This window comes from Neolamprologus brichardi, chromosome 1 (genome assembly GCF_056152115.1).
Source record: "Neolamprologus brichardi isolate AB-2024 chromosome 1, ASM5615211v1, whole genome shotgun sequence".
Taxonomy (NCBI): Eukaryota; Metazoa; Chordata; class Actinopteri; order Cichliformes; family Cichlidae; genus Neolamprologus; species Neolamprologus brichardi.
In genome coordinates, this window is record NC_142104.1 from 38,720,778 (window position 1) to 38,741,261 (window position 20,484).

The 20,484-nt window shown below is 39.6% G+C and overlaps 1 protein-coding gene and 1 pseudogene across 1 annotated transcript; both read left to right on the forward strand.

The window, feature by feature from the left end:
- The first annotated feature begins 222 nt into the window (after nt 1–222).
- Nucleotides 223–1,116, forward strand: LOC148106475 (forkhead box protein N5-like; annotated as a pseudogene).
- Nucleotides 1,117–9,523: 8,407 nt separating this feature from the next.
- LOC118455266 (secretory phospholipase A2 receptor-like) lies at nt 9,524–15,389 on the forward strand. Its single transcript, XM_087845071.1, has 6 exons — nt 9,524–9,540; nt 9,656–9,799; nt 13,225–13,401; nt 13,888–14,099; nt 14,483–14,841; nt 15,201–15,389. Exons 1-6 carry the CDS (start codon nt 9,524–9,526, stop codon nt 15,387–15,389), a joined length of 1,098 nt encoding a protein of 365 aa, XP_087701197.1.
- Nucleotides 15,390–20,484: the final 5,095 nt, after the last annotated feature.

Sequence of the window (20,484 nt, forward strand, 5' to 3'; positions counted from 1 at the left end):
ACCTATAAAACCTAGACCATCTGGAAGATGTCGTTACTTTCAGTTTGTACTCCTAAATGAAAATTAATGTTAACTGTAGACTTAAATGTGTCCAATCATCACAGGCTACATTCTATTAAGATTAATTGTGTCCAATCCAATGTTTAGCTCCAGCTGCTGTATAGACAGTCTGCAGCTTCCCGTTGGACTGAGAGGAATCAAACCATTGAAATGCATTCAGCTATGACCTTACAGCTTAAAACCAAAGCACAACTCTTTGACTTGCACTGCTCTGTCAGTCTGACTGACTGGGACAGAAGCAGTGAATCAATCTGAAGGTAAGACAGTGTGTATTTTCTCATTGTGCATGCGAAATGGAAATAGTCAGTTTATACCTCAACAGGCCAGTTTGGGAGGCACATTGGATTGCTTTAGACACTGATGTGTGTGATTTTATTTTATTTGCCTGCATCCCAATGAAGGAAAACTCGCCTTTTTGAAAAGTCCTCAAGAACCTTTTTTCCTCAGACAGGCTTTTGTCCAAATGATGAATTAAAATCAGAAAGTGTTTAAAAATTTCAGGACAATAAGCCTCTTAATCCAGGCTGCTGGCCTCATCCACCAGTGAATTACTGCATTCTCATTGCCTTGGCACTCAAGAGCAGCCATACTGGGAGCCTCAAAGCAGATTTACAATTTCACCAGGTTAGGATTTGATTGTCTAATTTCCCATGAGGTTCCTTCACTACTATCAGGAATGATTAGGTCTTTCAAAATGTCAGATGGGTCCCTTTTCATTCCAAAAAGATGTTTACACTGGATAAAACTGCTGCACTGTCTCTGAGGTATTAGCTTTTCTGATGTTTAATACTTTCCCAGAGAGCACTTCCCATTTTTTCAGACGGCTCCAGGTGGCTGGAAGAACACCATCCAAAAAACTTGTGCTTCAACAGCAGTTTCCGCAAAACATGCAACCAGCTGTGCAGAGATGGCAAGAGGAAGTCATGTTTTTGGCACCTTACTTTAGATGGCCAATGGCAGCTTGAGGATGAGAGCCACACGTTGGCAGGAGAATCCTTAAAGCAGCTGGAGAAGAGCATGTCCCACCTAGGTAAATGGAATGCAACCTTAATATGAGGAATGAATTGACTCATAACTCCAGTGTACTGTTAGAACTGGTAAGATATTTACAAGGAATTCAATTTGGTACTAAATATTATTTTAAAGAAAATGCTTTGTAATAAAACTCATTTTGAAGTGTAGAATTCAGTTTAATTAACTGAGGTGCTGTTGGTTTGCAACAAATAACTGCGTTTTGTTCCAGATATGAGTCACTGTTTATTTCCTATGTGATTTCAGTTAAAGGGGGAAATGTGCATTTAAACATTAGCATAATAAAACATATACTATAAAAGATCCATCTGCTGCACTGTTCATTATCTAAATTTATGAATCCATCTTCTTACAAATAATTTGTCTTCCCCGAAGCTCATACACACACAAATGGAGAGAGGTTAAACTGCTGACAATCACGTGGCAGGCGGCCACGAGGTAATTTTTTGTTGTTAAAGCATAAGTGTTACTTTTGATAGACTGAAGCGCTTAAAGCCTTTGTGTTTTATGTTTGTAGTTTTCACGGCGTTCAATAAATAATAATAATAATAAAGCGCCCGTCTTTAAGAAGCCGTGCCTGTGTTGTCATTTCGGAGTTACAGTGAAAACTCGCCCTAGCCAGTGCCGATGAGAAGCTAATTACGAAGACTGCAGCTGCAGAGAGTGACAGTGAAGTGGAGCGACACAAGAGGGCGCCATTGCATAAACTCACCGTTCTCAAGCAGCCAAGCACAGCAGCAACAACGTTATACAACTGGAGTAAGGTGGAAATTAATAAAGGACAGTGTTAAAGGTAGAATAATAGTGGTTTAAGTCAAGTTTAAAGAGCCACAATAAGTTTCTATAACACATTTGTCAAAGTTTATTTAATTTCTACTGTACTTCAAGGTGATGCTTTGTAGTTTGGTGAATAGTTCTGTGTGCTTGCTTAAGGTCAAAGTTTGAGTGAAGTTTACAAGGTCCTTTAAGAAAAGGTGCACTTAAAGTATACAGTATTTGAAATCTGAACACAGTGCGCTCAATGCTTAACTAGACTCCCGAGATGGTTGACAAAGATCTCAAAGAGCACCATGCTGTACCACTTACCGAAGTGGAAGAAAATGATGATGAACAAATTACAGAACTACAGACTGTTCGTAAAAGCGAAAGAGTAAGAACATTAACAGAAAGAGGTAAAGAGCTTCAAGAGAAGAAACTCAAAGGCCTCCAACACAGATATGCCGTTGTTTTTGAAAAATGGAGATATGAAGCAAGATTGAGCAAAGTAATATTAAGAAATGAAGTTTCCGAGATTGAATTGAATGAGCTCATCAACAATGTAAATGTTGCCTGCAAAGATGTACAAACCATTTATGAACAAATACGGCAAATACAAACTCCCGATGCAGATGAAAGACGCAAAGTGGATGCATGTACATCACTTTCCTCGTTCATTGTCAGAAGAGCTGAAAAACACTTACCTTGCAGATGGTGATGAAGAGCCATGGCCAGATGTTGGATCATGCTTAGGATCTGAAAGTACTAAATCAAGGTCAAAATCACAAAGGTCTAAAAGTGGTTCAAGCCAGTCATACTCACAAACAATCAAAAGAATAGAAGCAGAGGCAGCTGCGTGTCAAGAAATATTAGCAGTAATGGAGGATCAAGAAAGGGAAGCAGCTGAACTAAAAAAGTTGGAACTTGAAAACTTGGAAAGGCAACAAATAATGGAGGAGCAGCGCAGAAAGATTGAACGCTTGGAAGAGGTTAAAAAATTTAATGCTGCAAGAGCTAAAGTAAAGGTTTATGCAGAAGCTGAAAGTATTTCTGAAAGGTGTAGTTTAGTGCGCAGTACCAAAACTGAGAGCGAAACCTCAGCAATCCCTGCTCCACCACAAGTTCCCTCTCAAGCTCCAAATACAACCCAAGCCCATAATGCCACAAGCCCTGCATTGGTTCCACATACTCCCACAGTCATAAACCAAGCCCAACAAAATCCTGGTGTGCAACCTAAGGGCACCACAGGCCAAGCAGTTAACGCATCAAGTCCGCCATTTATCCCTAAAGCAACACAAGCTGCCGCATCAGCAACTCATCCACAGCCAAACTTGGATCTAGTCGGCATACTAGCAGCCGCAATAAGTGCTAATCGTCTTCCAACTCCGGAACCTGCACTGTTCACTGGTGACCCTTTAAAGTTTAAGGACTGGCAGTTGTCATTTGAGACCTTGATTGAAAGAAAAAACATTCCAAAGAACGAAAGACTCTATTATCTCAGGAAGTACCTTGGTGGACCCGCAAAGAGAGTGGTTGAAGGATTTCTCCTAGTGGGTACAGATGAAGCGTATGATGCAGCTTGGGAAGTGCTGGAAAGGCGCTTTGGAGATCTGTTCACTATAGGTAAATGCTTCAGAGACAAACTTCACAGTTGGCCTAAAATAAGCTCCAAGGATGGAAGTGAGTTGAGAGAGTTTGCTGACTTCCTTAGAAGTTGTGAAGCTGCGATGCCACACATAAAGACATTAGAGGTTCTCATTGACTGTATGGAAATTCAGAAACTCTTGCTGAAATTTCCAGACTGGTTGACAACAAGATGGAATCGCGCAGCGATGAAAATAAGAAAAACCCTTAATGGAGAGTATCCATCATTTCACATGTTTACAGATTTTGTATCTACTGAAGCAGACTTAGCATGTGACCCCATAGCTTCAATGCAAGCACTCAAGGGTTTGGAAATCGGTAAACCCAAACACTCACGGAGCCAAGTCGTTCAAACTAAAACATTGATGACAACTTCAAGTCACTTAACCAACTCAAGTCACGTAAATCCTATGACCTGCCTTTACTGCAAAAGAAATGGTCACACTCTGGATAAATGCTTCAAATTCATGGAAAAATCAGTCCAGGATCATGTCAAGTTTGTACAAGCAGAAAGGCTGTGTTTTGGATGTTTAAAGGGGGGACATCATTCTAAGAAGTGTGATAAAAGGAATACGTGTGAGAAATGCCAGAAGAAGCATCCCACGTGTCTGCATGATGACAAGTTTGTAGAGCGTAAAAGGATAATGCCTGCAACGAATGATAACTCTCAAGACAAGGACGAAGGAGATGAACCAGCAACTGCAATCTCTAATAGAGTAACTTAAGTAACTTCGAGCACACTGACATCCTCCATTCTACCTGTCTGGGTTTCGTCAAAAAATCACCCAGACAGAGAAGTTCTAGTATATGCCCTCCTCGATTCTCAGAGCAATACATCCTTTATCTTGGATGAAGTAGCCCAGGATCTCGACACAGATAAGAGTAAGGCTCATCTAAGACTATCGACCATGTCCGCCAAGTCAACAGTCATACAATGTGAGAAACTGGTAAATCTTCAAGTTAGAGGCTACAAGCAGGAAAAGAGAATTACATTGCCACCAGTCTATACAAGGGAGTTCATCCCTGTGAACAGATCACACATCCCGACGTCTGAAACTGCTTTGAATTGGCCTCACCTCGAAAGGCTGGCAGATAGGTTACCTCCAATGCTTGAATGTGAAGTTGGTCTGCTTCTCGGCTATAACTGTCAGCAAGCCCTTCTTCCACGGGAAGTCATTGCAGGTGAGGAGAATCAGCCTTACGCACAGCTAACTGATCTCGGCTGGAGCATAGTTGATTGTACATCTGAAGTTCAAAATCACAATGATGATATTGGCATAAGCCACAGAATCATTGTTCGAGAAGTTACTCCTGCAGTTCAACAAGCAGTTGAACTCAGGCCAGAAGTGCATTTTGTATGCAGAACTCAAGTGAAGGAAGTGGGTCCAGCTGATGTGATAAAGGCTTTGGGATCTGATTTCTCTGAGCATGCAACAGATGACAATCCAGTCTCTCAGGAAGACATTTTGTTCATGTCAAAGGTGACCAAGGGCATAAGGCAAAAGGAAAATGGTCACTATGAACTCCCATTGCCATTCAAAACCGACAACCCAAATCTTCCAAACAACAAACAATGCGCTGAGCATAGACTGTCTTCGTTGGAACGTCGGCTCAGAAGAGATAAGAAATACTATGAAGATTACGTCAAATTCATGAACGACATCATAGCCCGTGGAGACACAGAGAAGGTCCCAGAGCAAGAACTGGATAATGAGGCAGCATGGTATATACCGCACCATGGAGTCTACCACCCCCACAAGCCTGAGAAGATACGTGTGGTTTTTGATTGTTCGGCCCGTTTCCAGGGGACATCTCTTAACGATCACCTTCTGACTGGACCAGATCTTACCAATGCACTGATTGGAGTGTTATGTCGGTTCAGAAAGGGCCCCATCACCATCATGTGTGACGTGGAGAGGATGTTCCACCAATTCCACGTCATCAAGGAGCATCAAGACTATTTCAGATTTCTTTGGTGGGACAAAGGTGATTTAAACTCTGAGCCTTCAGTGGATGAGAGTGCATCTTTTCGGAGCAGCTTCATCTCCCGGATGCTGCAATTTCGGACTCAAACATATTGCTTCTCAAGGTAGAAACAGATTCAGCGAAGAGACTATTGAGTTCATCCAAAGAGGTTTTTACGTTGATGATGGACTCGCTAGTGTGACATCAACAGTCGAAGCCATACAGTTGGTAAACGAGTCAAGGGCACTTTGTAAAACAGGCAACCTACATCTGCATAAGTTTGTGTCAAACGATAAAGAAGTGCTTGCAGCTATTCCCCAAGAGGAACGAGCTAAAGCCAAAAACATGGCTCTTGGATAACTACACTTTGAACGTGCACTTGGAGTACAATGGTGCATAGAGGCAGATGAATTCCAATTCAGAGTCCAAGTTAAAGACAACCCATTGACAAGGAGAGGGAAGCTCTCGATTGTTGCTTCAGTCTTTGACCCCCTTGGGTTCGTTGCCCCATTCATATTAATTGGAAAGCAAATACTCCAAACGTTGTGCAAAGACAAAGTTAATTGGGACGAGGATCTCCCAGATCACATTCTACCACAATGGAAAGCATGGTTGAGAGACCTGCCCAAGTTGGCAGCTCTGAAGATCCCACGAAGCTACTCACAAGATGCTGACATTGTGCAGTACGAATTGCACAGTTTCTCGGATGCGAGCCTCAGTGGTTATGGCGCATGTTCATACCTCAGAGCAAAAGGTAGAGAAGGACAGGTCAGTTGTGCACTCGTCATGGGCAAGGCAAGAGTTACGCCTATTAAGCAAACAACCATCCCAAGGCTCGAAGTGTCATCGACCGTGACTTCAGTTCGCATCGCAGATGTGATCAAACGAGAACCAGACATCCAAAATCTACAGGAATATTATTGGACAGATTCACAAGTCGTATTAGCATACATAAACAATGATGCTAAAAGATTTCACACATTTGTCGCCAATCGAATTCAACGAATAAGACAAAGCACAAGTCCTGGGAAATGGCAGCATGTCAGCTCAGAGGAAAATCCAGCTGATCAGGTCTCAAGAGGTTTAAATGCTACTCAGCTGAAAGATTCAAACTGGTTGAAAGGTCCCGATTTTCTTTGGAAACAAGATCTTCCAGTCAAAGAGGAAATGGTGGGAGAGGTTGAAGAAATGGATCCTGAAGTCCGTAAAGACTATACGCACACTGTACATTCGAAGGAAGCAAACCCAGTGCTAGAGCGTTTAAAGAAGTTCTCCAGTTGGTCGAGAACTATCAAGGCCATTGCCAGGCTCAGGCGATTCATCAGAGTACAAGGGTGTTCAACAAAGAACGAACAAAGTGACAGATCTTGAAGAAAGAAAAGACACAGAATTATTCATCATCAAGCTAGTGCAAAGACACGTCTTTACTGAGGAAATACAGAAGATCAGATCTCAAGGAGAAAATTCTCTGCACAAGCGCAGCAGACTAAAGACAGTTAAATGCCTTTTTGGACAAGTTGGATGTTCTCAGGGTGGGAGGAAGATTATCTCAATCAGCTTTACACTATGACGTAAAACACCCTGCAATTCTCCCCAAGGAGTCCCATGTGTCAGCCCTACTCGTCAAACACTACCATGAACGTGTACATCACCAGGGAAGAGGGATGACAATAAATGAATTGCGGGCAAATGGCTTTTAATGGATTTTAGGATGTGGGAGTGTTGTTTCTTCACACATTTACCATTGTGTTAAGTGCAGAAGATACAGAAAGGCTACAAATGTCCAACAGATGTCAGATTTGCCAGAAGTGAGAACAGAAACGGCACCTCCTTTCACATATTGTGGCGTCGACTGTTTCGGGCCATTCATGGTGAAGGAAGGAAGAAAGGAAGTCAAAAGGTATGGACTATTGTTCACGTGTTTATGTTCACGAGCTGTGCACATTGAAACACTAGATGACTTATCGACAGATGCCTTCATGAACGCTCTTCGAGTTCTGATAGCCATAAGAGGTCCTGTCCGGCAATTAAGATGCAACCAAGGGACAAACTTTGTGGGTGCCAAAAGAGAACTTTTGGAGCTAATGAAGGATATGGATCAAGAACCACAAAGAGCTATGGGTTGTGAATTTGTGGTGAACGTTCCAGCAGCTAGCCACATGGGGGGCGTCTGGGAACATCAAATTCGAACAGTACGAAGTGTACGATGCTGGACAAGTTCTCAAACAGACTCGATACAGCTAGTCTAAGAACACTGCTTTACGAGACAATGGCCATCATTAACAGCAGACCTTTAAGTGTTGAGTATCTCAAAGATCCCTTGGGACCAGAGCCATTAACTCCCAATCACATATTAACGATGAAATCTTCGGTTATTCTTCCACCTCCAGGAGAGTTTTGCAGAAAGGATTTGTACTTGAACAAAAGATGGAAAAGAGTACAATTTCTAGCAAATGAGTTTTGGCAAAGGTGGAGGCGAGAGTATCTGTTAAATCTCCAGCGGCGACAGAAGTGGCAGAACGTCTCACGAAACCTGCGAGTAAATGACATTGTGATACTGCAGGATGATAATGCTCCAAGATGTAAATGGAAACTTGCTCTAATAGTAGAGGCTATAGAGAGCCCAGATGGCAAGGTTCGAAAGGTGAAGCTCAAGACCAGTGAACCCACCTTTGACAGGGGAAAACCACGGACAAGGCTGATATATCTGGAAAGACCTATTCACAAGGTAGTGACTTTACTGGAGACTGACATGCAAAGTGAACCAGACTCTAATGTTGACACTCATTAGAAAATCACATTGCAAACAATGAGTGATTTTGGTGGGAGTGTAAGTGTCACAGAAATGGCTTATGTATAAAGAAGTTTAATAGATGGTTCCAGCAGTTAAAATGTTCTTGCTTGTACATTTCTGTGGTCAATATTGTAAGGGTGTGTTTATCTTGGCACAAAGAACAAGTTTTGTTACACCGCTGTTATCGCGAGGTTTGGGCGTGATAGTATAGGCTGTGAGCCCACGTTTAATAATCACGCTAAGGAGTTCAGCGAGCTATCTGCAAAGGCCTGGTTAGTCTACCAGCTGTACAAGGTATTTGTCATTTGCCATAACTGTATTGTAATATTGTGAATATTTGTAATGTATGGTGTTCTAATTATTTTATGTTTTAATTTAGAATGAACAAGACTGTAAAGGTATTCTTCTAGGACCTCCGAAGTGGCAGGCAGCCACGAGGTAATTTTTTGTTGTTAAAGCATAAGTGTTACTTTTGACAGACTGAAGCGCTTAAAGCCTTTGTGTTTTATGTTTGTAGTTTTCACGGTGTTCAATAAATGCAGTGAAGCGCCCATCTTGAAGAAGCCGTGCCTGTGTTGTCATTTCGGAGTTACAACCCTTGATCAAAGACTGCAGTGTGCAGTAGCCTGCTGAAACAGGCTACTTTAGATGAGTGGTACTTATAAGTGGTACACTGTAAAATCTAAATAGTTCCCAGAAGTTAAACAAATTATGCAGACTCATTGCCTCAAAAAAAAAAAACTGAGTAAAGCTCACTTATGATAACTAACTTAGGGTTACTTATTCATTCTGAGTATAATGCCCAAAAGGCTTCCCAGCAAATCATTGAACTGATGATCCCACTGCTTCTAATGGCTTGTCTTTTTCCCAGATTGGCTTTCTGGATTTTTATTTCACAGGTAATGTATTTTTTTTCCCTCAAGATCCAATTTTCAGAGAAATGTCTAATCTTTGCGTCTGCTGATGCTGCTGTCTGCGAGGTGATGATGCAAAGACTATTTTTAATTTACATTCAACTTGCCTGTTTTCTTTTGCAAGACGTTTGTCTTTATGTAAATCTTTCCTTCATTTGACAACAGTCAAATGCCTTCTGCATATGCACTGACTGAAGGCTGATGTTTGGCAGACATTTACATTTCTGTTAGTCAACTCAGCGTTCTTGTATATGAAATTTAAGCAGTGAAACACTCAGTTGGATGTTGGTAGCTCACCGGGCAGCAGCAGGTATTTCTTCGTAAACACTTGAGCATCACACTCTGCAAAAAAGGGAACATGATGCATAAGAGCAGGTATGTGCACCAACTGAACACTAAGATTATTGCTGCTCTTCATATTAACTGCTCATATAGAAAAGAACTATCCATCTATTTAAGTAAAAGTGTCTTAATGCTCTCGATACAAAAGAATTTGGCTGGCATTGAAGACCATCTTGTGTGGAACCTTCATTCTCCTCATCATCACGACGCCATCATCATCAGTGTTGCCAAGAGAATATCTTTACATCCAAAGATATTACACTTGGCAGGAGGCCCAGGGATACTGCAGAGGGTAGGCTTTCATTTATAGTGATGCATTTTAAAGCTCTTAAGCTAATATAACACTTTGTGATACAGCACTGGGAACAATGGAAAATATTTCACTTCATCAGAACAAGAAGAAAGCAATAATGCTTAGTGGAAATGAAACACTAAATGTATAAGGCCTAATTTACACCATGGAGCCGTGCTCTCAAAAACTGATATAGATGTAACTTTGTGTTGTTGGATTTAGGAAAAAAGTGCTTAAAGTTTTTTAAACCTGTTTAGCACCATCTTCTGTCAGTACGGAACTTACGGAGTTGATTAGTTGTTGCGGTCAATACACTTACTTTAGTTTGTGTTACCTAACTAGTAACAGAACCAAAAACTAAGAATGAATCTAAGAGGATCTCTTTTTGTACTGCAAAAATTAGTTTAATGTTAAGAAACCGAGGATGTACTGCCCAATTTGTCTGTCTCTTTGGCAGTAAGTTGTTTATCTACCTGCACTAAAACAAGAAAATCCACCTGTTAGCTGTAATGTTTGTGTTTGTAAAGCACTTTATAAGTGAGGACAGTGTGGAGGGGAGCCTGTTTGAAACACCAGCTCAACAAGCTGGACACAGCAGCTTTTCATGGTGTTTTCCCTCCTTAGGCCAGAAGTACCAACATCATTTATTACTTCCAGGCTGGACTACTGTAATTCATTATTATCAGGAAATCCTAAAAACTCCATGAAAAGCCTTCAATTAATCCAAAATGCAGCAGCAAGAGTCCTGACAATGATTAGAAAGAGAGAGCATATTTCTCCTGTATTGGCTTCCCTTCATTGGCTTCCTATTGGTAACTGTGCAGGAGCGGGTCTAGCAAAGTTCTGCCAGGGGGGCAGGTAGGGCATTAACAGGGAGAGGAGGGCACAAAGAAATACTTTCTTATTCTCATTTAAAATGTCTCGCTTTTAACAAATAATTATATGAATCTTACAACAAACATTTTCATCTGATGTAAAATGTATAGAAATCCATTATTGTACATAGTAATTTTTTTTAGGGTCCCATCATAATTTCTTCAGAAGTAGCTAAGTACTGTATATGATGCCAGTATTTTCCCACATTTTCTAGATTCTGTACCAGTACTGTGTGTAAAATGCCATCAAAAAGTCGATCAAGTTTTATTCTTTCTCACCTGTCTTTCTATCTCCTTTCACTTATTAAAGGTTGCCATGTTAGAAAATATATTTTGCCCTGCCATGCTGTTTATTGATGTGGTAAATTAATTGTTTATGAAAATATATGTAAATCTGACATCAGTAATCAGTAATGATCATGTCTCACCTCTAGTCTTCTCTGTCTTAATTTCAGGTTTTCACCATGTGTTGTAGATAGTTCAGGAAGTTAACTCGACCAAGCAGTCTACTTTTGGGTACTGTTTAGAATACCAGAATAGGGAGGATGGAGTAGGTTTAAGTTTATTAGACTGATGCATATATACCAACAAGACAGTGTACATCACTGTGACAACAGCCTTTGTTTTCATTCAAAGGATTTATGGTTTTTCCTATAATACCATGGTGGGCCGGTCTCTAGTCAAAATGCCCGGGCCGATTTTTTGTCCCAGTTCAGCCCTGCCTTGTAGTACCATATCACCCTATTAGAGCACTTCGCTCTCACACTGCAGGCTTACTTGTTGTTTTTAGAGTATTTAAAAGTAGAATGCGAGGCAGAGCCTTCAGTTTTCAGGCATTCGAAAGTTCCCTCTTCTGTGGAACCAGCTTCCAGTTTGGATTCGGGAGACAGACACTATCTCTACTTTTAAGATTAGGCTTAAAATGCTCCTTTTTGCTAAAGCATATAGTTAGGGCTGGACCAAGTGACCCTGAATCCTCCCTTAGTTATGATGCAATAGACGTAGGCTCTGGGGGGATTCCCATGATGCATTGAGTTTTTCCTTTCCAGTCACCTTTCTCACTCACTATGTGTAAATAGAAATCTCTGCATTGAACCGTACCTGTTATTAATCTCTGTTTCTCTTCCACAGCATATCTTTATCTTGTTTTCCTTCTCTCACCCCAACCGGTCGTGGCAGATGGCCGCCCCTCCCTGAGCCTGGTTCTGCCGGAGCTTACTTCCTGTTAAAAGGGAGTTTTTCTTCCCACTGTTGCCAAGTGCTTGCTCATAGGGGATTATATGATTGCTGGGTTTTTCTCTGTATATATTATTATAGGATATACTGTACAATATGAAGTGCCTTGAGGTGACTGTTGTTGTGATATGGCACTATATAAATAAAATTGAATTGAATTGAATTGAATTGAATTGAATTGAATTGAATTGAACTGAATTGAATTGAATCTGCAAAGCTGGCAAAGCAAGTGTTAGCAAGGGGCTGCATTTTCCCCCCTCCCCATTGCACATATTTTTACTGGGATTCCTGATTGTGCTTTGGTAAGGAACATGTTATGTTTGGTGTGCATGTAGTAAGCTGTTATGTTGTAAACTGTTTGGATATGCTTGGGGTTGGGGTAAAGATTTTGCTATATAAAATAGCGCTGATCACATCAGCAGATTGCACCACAATGCCTGTAAAAATTGATTCCTGACTCCAGCTTGTTGGCCTGATGAGCTGCCTGTCACCTAGCTCAAACGGGCTCTCCTCCACACCCTGCTAATTTATAAAGCATTTTACAAGCCCGAACATTATGGCTAACAGGTAAATTTTTCCATATCAGTGCAGCTAGCTAAACAACAAGGGAATACTCAGTGCTTAAGAGACAGTTAAAGAGGACAGTATATCCTCGCTTTCTTAAACTAAAAATCATTGTTGCAGCCACGAGCAGCATAAAAATGATCCCCTTAAACTATTTTTTTAGTTTTAGTGTCCCTAGTTTTTACTGAGTTTCTTTTACTAGTTAACTAACACAAACTAATGTAAGTCAACTGACACCAACCAACACGGTGACGAAACATTCTGTACTGACGAAGATGGTGCTAAACATGTTTTTAAAACTTTAAGCCCTTATTTCTTAAATCCAGCTTCACAGAGTTACATCTATGGGAGTTATTGAGAGCAGGTTTCCATGGTGTAAATACCCTTTATACATTTGGTGTTTCATTTCCACTTTAAAGCTTCAATCAAAACCTCAATGCGCTAATATTCATTATCACTATCAAAATCCTCAATGTAGACTTTACAATATAAAATGATACCTCTGGTCATTTATTTGCTCAATGGCTAAAAACATCACTAATGGTGCATTTTTTCTTACCTTAAACACAAAATACCTTAGCCGAGGGAGGGAAGAGTATTACACTTGTAGTACAACACCAGCTACAGTTAAACTTGAGGTATGCAAAAATTTAGACTTCAGATGGGGGGCGGGGGGATAAGCAAAGGAATAGGCAATAGAAAATAATTTTTTCTGAGCGATCACTACAAACTTTCTCTCCCCTCCAACAGACTTTACAGCCAGACTGATTTGGCTACCATCTATACAAAATCCGATGCAGATGCGATGGACTTGAGGGAATATTATGCATGGGTCTGTTGGTCAAACAAGAATTTATTGGACTTGTTCAGGAGACGTCATCCAGATAAAAAAAGAACATGTGGTGCTATTCATTCTGTCAGTGGCAGGTATGTGAGATCGTTGTTGATAATTCTTGTTTAAAGACGTGTTAAAAAAAATACTTTTTGCATTTTTAGTAAATATTTACAAATAAGTTACAGCTTTTAGATTTACATTAATGGCTGTATTTGGACAAACTTTGAAAAATCTGTTATATGAAATTGGTGTGTGTGCTAACTTTAAAAGAGACTTTGATGTGCTCTTCAGTTTTTGTTTTCTAGTAAGAAGTGGGTAATAAACAGAACCACTGGAAATTTTTGGCGTCACTACACGACCAATAAGTCCTATAACACAGCTGGACACTTTGATTCATTTTTCTCAACCACTCCCTTTAGCTGAGAGAACCACAATCTGCTGCCAGTTAGCCACATTTCCTGACTTAGACTGGAGAGCCGCAGTGTCTCCAGATACTTCAGATAACAGTGCGACTCTTAAGTTTTAAGTTTTAAATGCATCAGATTCTTTCATGTTGTATTGATTCTTTGTCTTGAAAGGGTTTATAGAGCTGAATGCGACAAAAAATTCTTCTTCATATGTGAAGGTTTAACTGAACTTATAACTCAGCCAATGAAATGTGATGATGCTCATAAATACTGCGAGGAGAAGAAGAAGAAAGGTGGTCTGCTAACTTTGTCAGACGATGACCAACTGAATTCATTACTTGGTGATCAGGACTTTCCCATCTGGATTGGACTCCAGAGAAATGGTAAAGACAAACACTTCTGTTACAGTTTTGTAAACTAAAATGTAGTTCCATAACTCAGTCACTGACTTTTTTTTTCTTTGCTTTTTTTTCACAGTTTAAGTCAATATCAGTAGCTGAAAATATAATAGCTTGCAAAATCTCCATCCTTAAGCATGTCTTACAAGTGAGATTCATGATTGTTTAGTTTATGATAAATTATTAAGTACTATTACTAAGTAATCTGGTAATTAAGTTAACTAACTTATTCAAATCTGTAGAGTTGGGCATTTTTTCCCTGCCCATTTTAGCCTTAAAGCAGGTGGTGAAACAGATTGATTACTTGAGAAACAGTAAACATATATTAACCTTATCTATGTGTGGAAAAAATTCATTGTGTTCTGCAGGGCAAACGTGGAAATGGAGTGCAGGCTTGTCAAACTACACAAACTGGGCACCGGATGAGCCGAGTAACAGTAAAAACTGTGTCTCCATCTCGTCTCTCAGCAAAAACATGACTACCCAAGACTGCTCCTCTCGGTTTCCCTTCCTTTGCTACAGGGCTGGACAGGACTGGACAGGACAGGACAACCTAGGTCTCGTAGAGGAGGATAACCTAGTTCTCGTAGAGGAGAACAAAACCTGGGAGGAGGCACTGGAACATTGCAGAGCACTCAGTTCACCCACAAGCTACGACTTGGTCAGCATACAGCCTGAAGACTACGATTATGTAATGGAAAAGTTGGTGGAGGCCAATGCTGAAGAGGTGGGTTCAAATTCAGTGACTCATGTATGAAATGTTTACATGAGATTTGCTTTCATGTTGTTGGTTAGAATGACAACATGCAGCCAACATCTAACCACTGAAGAATCAAATCAATCAGAATCAAAAGCGAAATCCATACAAGATATGTATAGTCCAGAATAGTAGCATATTCTGGTTATTTGTATAAATGATTTCGTGGCCATATTTAACCTTATTTGCAGTCTTTTGCCATTTATAACACTTTAATAGCATATTATGGAAAATGCTTTTTCAGCTGCAAGAGATTTTTCTGTTGCCACAATCGGTGGAATTATTGACTATGAATATATCCATTTTCACTAGCTGCTTTTCCCCCCTAGGTGTGGACAGGTCTGCGTTTCCTGGCTGGTAAATGGCTGTGGGTAAATGGCGCAGATATGTTGTACTCTGACCTGCCCCTCTGCCCCCCAATGGTACAGCACTGTGGAGTCTTATCCACAAACAGCACAGGCAGTATGGAGAACAGAGACTGTGCAGAGAGAAAATATTTTATGTGCTATAGGAAGTAGGGCCCTCAACATCTCTAAAATCATCACCATTAGGGTGGTCCCAAAAATAATTTACAAAATTTACAAAATTTACAAAAGACAAACCACTTGAATTTCCCAAATGCATACATTTGTGCTCAAGAGTTTACTTATCATGGGCATGAACGTCATGGTGTACTTTCTGTTTTAATGATTCATTTGAATTTTTTTATGGGATCATGGGATTGTACAGCATCCATCTTAGTGACTTTAAAAAAATAAGACTTGGGTGCACAAGTTTGAATTTATTTTGGATTCTCTCTGATCCACATATGATCAAAATTATAGATAAATATTTGGTTATATGACCCTTTAGCAAGTTGCAACTTGACCAGAAGGTTATGATGGTCATCAACAAGCTTCTGGCATAACTCTGGTTTAATATCTTCATATATTTTTTTTTCCAGAAGCTTAATATTATCCTGCTTTATCCCAAACCCCAGTTTTGATGTCTGGGACCATTGTCCCGTTTAAAGGTCCAATTATTTTAAATTTTTAACTGTAGCTGCAGATTTAACTGTAAGTTGAAGAACTTGGAGGTAGTCCTTCATTATTCTAACATCTTTGCAATATATCAGCACCACTGAGATAAGAACAGCATTAGATCATGTTGCCACCATCATGCTCGACAATTGGTATAATGTTCTTAAATTTGAAAGCCTCACTTTTACTCCGCCAAACATACATCTTGTCATTGTGACCAAATAAGCTTTTTCTGATCCAACCATATAACTTTTTTCCCAAAGGTTTTTTTTTCATCCATGTGGGATTTCAGCTGACTTTGAAGGTGTCAATTTTAGAACAGATTGTTCTTTCTCTCTTGGCGCACACTTAGTCCATGGCGGTGTAAAACTAGCTTCACTGTGGACAGTGATGCTGGTATTTCAGCAGTTTCCAGGTAATGGCAGGCTTTGGGGTAGTAACAGTAACACGTTCCGAAAGAAGACCCAAAGTGACTACATGTCTGAATAACTTGTGTGCAGTTGTTTAAACTGATGATCCTGGAATCTGCAGTTGTTTAGAAATGGTTCATTCCATCCAGCTTCTGAAATCAGTTGTGTTGCGACTTCATGTTGTGATTTCATGGTGTGCATTATATTTAATTCTGTTTTATTTATGTAGCACCAAATCACAAAAACAGGTACCTCAAGGCACTTTATATTGTAAGGTAAAGACACTACAATAGTACAGAGATGCAGAGAAAAAAAATACAGTAGAATGCCCCAGGTCGTCTTTAGGTACACTGTACAAACTGTGGAAGGTACGTTTTTGTGTAAGATGTGCTTAAGCATCTGGTTTCACAAAACCATTCTTCGATCAATTCTCTTCCGCTTATCCTTCATCAGGGTCGCGGGGAGCTGGAGCCTATTCTATTGAGGCTAGATGTAGCACCCTACTGTAGGCCTTTCCACTGTTTAAACTAGAAGAACAAAAAAAAAAGAATCACATGAGCAGGGTTTAACTCCTTTGAATTTCAAACACAATTTTTTCTTGTCTGCAGCTCAGTGTGTTGTTTTATTCTGCACGCACCTGACATCACCTGATAAAGTAAACCTGAAGAAGGATTTGCAAGAACAAGAGTTAACCCTATAGGCACTAAGACACAGGAAAAGAAAAACAGCACTGGCTTTAGAACTCCAAGCACAGCAAGCACACATCTGCACTATACTCTCCCGTTTAGAACTATTAGCCTGCCAGAATAAGTTAAAGGTTAAATAGTAATAATAATAATGTTCTAAATGGTAATGTCATGACCCTAACCCTAACCCTAAGATATCCAGCTCAGATTTGAAAACATCCGTATGTGCTAATCAGAAGGGGTTTTCCATAACCTGTTATTTATTTATGTTTTTTGTGGTAGGACGACACATTTAGTAATTTATGTTAAAGTGAGATCTGTAATACTGGTCTAGTCTCATGGTTATAAGTTTGAATAACATGTAAAAAATAGGATGGCTAAATATAAAACTCTGCCCTTGCAATCTCTAATTCTGCAAAGAAAGTGGGCTGAGCCAATATTTTGGGGGTTTATTGAAAATTTTCAAAGACATATATATAATAATTACATTATGGGTTTGATTCCTCATGCTTTTGTATTCTAAATGATCCAAAATTAGCAAACATGGCAATAGCAGCTGTAGCCTAAAATAAAGGGTCTGCTTTCCTTTGGTGTGGCTGAAATGTATACATATTTTTTTAAAAGAGCACACTGATTAACTGAAGATCATGGAGTAAATATTTGCAATTATGTCTTCACACATGTCAAACAAAATGGCTTGAATGTCAAAATAATGATGATTATAAACAAAATATTTCAAACAGAAATAATAACCAGTGGTTATTGTAAATATACTTGGAAAACAAGAGTTTATCAGCAGTAAAGACAGTCTGCACAGAACAATTTCTATAAATTGCAGAACAATTTCAGAATTAAGGTCCTCAGTGTAAAATTGCAAAGATTTTGAATGAAGATTTTTTTTGTCTTTCCTATGCCTGAAAGGTTGGAGTGTGTGTGACTGTCTTATCACAATCTTAAAACAATAAAATAGAGTGTTTCATTTAAAAAAAAAAAAGTATATTTACTCTAATTTTTTAAACAAAGGCTAGGTGTGATCCTAAAGGAATTTGCTAAACTTTTTAACAGCTTACCTTATGATTAGTGGATGACCTGCTCTACCTCCTGAGCCACAGCAACAGACAAAAACTAGCTCTAAAGGTAATAAATCTGTGCTTGGACCACATGGATATTAATGAGACGTTTGCAGAGTATAAAGTAAAAATATGCAAACCCTTAGAAAACAGAGTTGTCACAGTGAAACATTTTTCCTAAACAGATTGCTTGCTTGATAGGGCACTGTCAGGTAGATTCTTTTGTAAAGCAAAAATTCATGTAAAGCATGAAGTTTTTTAAGTATTGCATTTTATAATTACCAATGTTCAGTGCAACAGCCTATCACAAACACTCATTTCAATTACTGTAATCTATTGCTAATGCTTATTATACATGATTTTTTGTTTTTGAGTGATATTTAAAATTTGATTCTGTGTGTGAACAAACAATATAATGATGTAGTAGTTTTAGTTGCAGTTTCTTTTTACTCCTTTATACCTGTGTAACTCGTCCCTTCATTTGCCATCATTCAAATGATTTGTGCAGTTGTGATGAAAAGCATGTGACTGTTGTCTTAATTGTTTAAACTAGTCAAATGATTGTTCTCATATGAAAAAACCAACTTTAAAGTAGTGAGATACCCACCTTGAAGTTGAGCATCTAGATGGACTGTCAGCATTGAGCTGAACCGGCTGTTACTCCCCAAACCATTTGCAGCAAAATAGCAAAACAATGATTCAGAGCAGGTAACTGCACCAATTTTCTGCTTTAACACTTCTGCATCTGCTTAATTGATTTAAATGACTGAAAATATTTTAGCTGTTCAGTGTCCATTGATGGTTTTCATGTTTTTTTTCTGAAATGTTTTACTGTATGATTACAAAAAAAAATAAATAAGATAAGATAAGATAACTCTTTATTGTCATTGCACAGTCATACATAGTACAGTAGTACAATGAAATTGGAAAACTGTCCTACGTCGGCACTACATATAACACAACACGACACATCACAACGCAACACGAACAACACAACACAACACAGTATATTAACTTAGTAATAAAAAAGAAGAAGAAGTGTATGTGTATTGCACACTGTTATTATTGCACATTAATTATTATTGCACCTTCAATCAATCAATCAACCAATCTTTATTTATAAAGCACTTTTCATACAAAAAAAATGTAGCACAAAGTGCTTTACATGGTTAAAAGCACCCCACCCCGCCCTCCAACTCACTCCCCACACTTTCATTAACATAAGCGATGTGAATACAGACATATTCCCCCCCCCCACACACACACACACACACACGCACACTTAAGAAGTAAAATTGGACTGGGTACGCATGAGCCAAGTGAGGAAACACTATCGCAGGGAGCCGTCTGCACCGGAAGCCGGTCACAGCCCACCCCCAGGCTGGGCACACAGCAGGAGGGAGGCAAAGAAGCCCCCCAGGGCAAAGAAGCCCCCCAGCCAGGCTGAGAGGACCCCCAGAGCCCCAGCAGCCACGGTCGATCACAGCCCCGGTGCAGAGAGCGCCCTCCGAGGAAACACTGGAGATATGACACAATATGATATATACAGGGTAAAAAGATAAAATAAATAAGAACGGGATACAATATAAATATAAATAGAGTAAGAAGATTAAAAAATGAATAAGAATAAAATCAATAAATATTATGTAAAACTTAAATTAACAATAGAATAACAGGATAGAATAAATAAGCATAAAATAAATAAACGTTAAGTAAAAGCTAAATTAAAAAGGTGGGTCTTGAGCCTAATCTTAAAAACATGTACGTTCTCTGCGGCCCTGAGATCCTCCGGCAGGCTGTTCCACAGACGAGGACCATACCACTGAAAAGCTGCCTCTCCGTGAGTATGTGTCCTGACTTTAGGGACAATCAAAAGGCCAATACCAGAGGACCTCAAGGTCCGCGAGGGTTCATATAGTAAAAGCAGATCTGAGAGATAAGAAGGCCCAATACCATTAAGACATTTAAAAACCAATAAAAGAACTTTAAAATCGATCCTGAAACACACGGGGAGCCAATGCAGCGATTCTAAAACCGGTGTCATGTGGGCCCGCCCTCTCATCTTCGTCAGCACACGAGCTGCAGAGTTTTGTAAAAGTTGTAAAGTTTAAATATTCTTTTTAGGAAGACCAGAGAGCAGGGCATTACAGTAATCAATGCGACTGGTAATAAAAGCATGCATCAACATCTCCGTGTTGGCCCGAGAGAGAATAGGGTGGACTCTGGCTATATTTTTTAGATGATAAAATCCAATTTTGGTTACATGTTTAATATGTGGGATAAAACCAAGCTCAGAGTCAAAAACAACACCCAGGTTTTTCACTTGTAGCGAAGGACATAGTGAAAATGCCTGTTAATTTTGACAAGAGTTTCTCTCTCTGAGCCTCAGGACCAACGATTAAAACTTCAGTTTTGTCCTGGTTAAGCT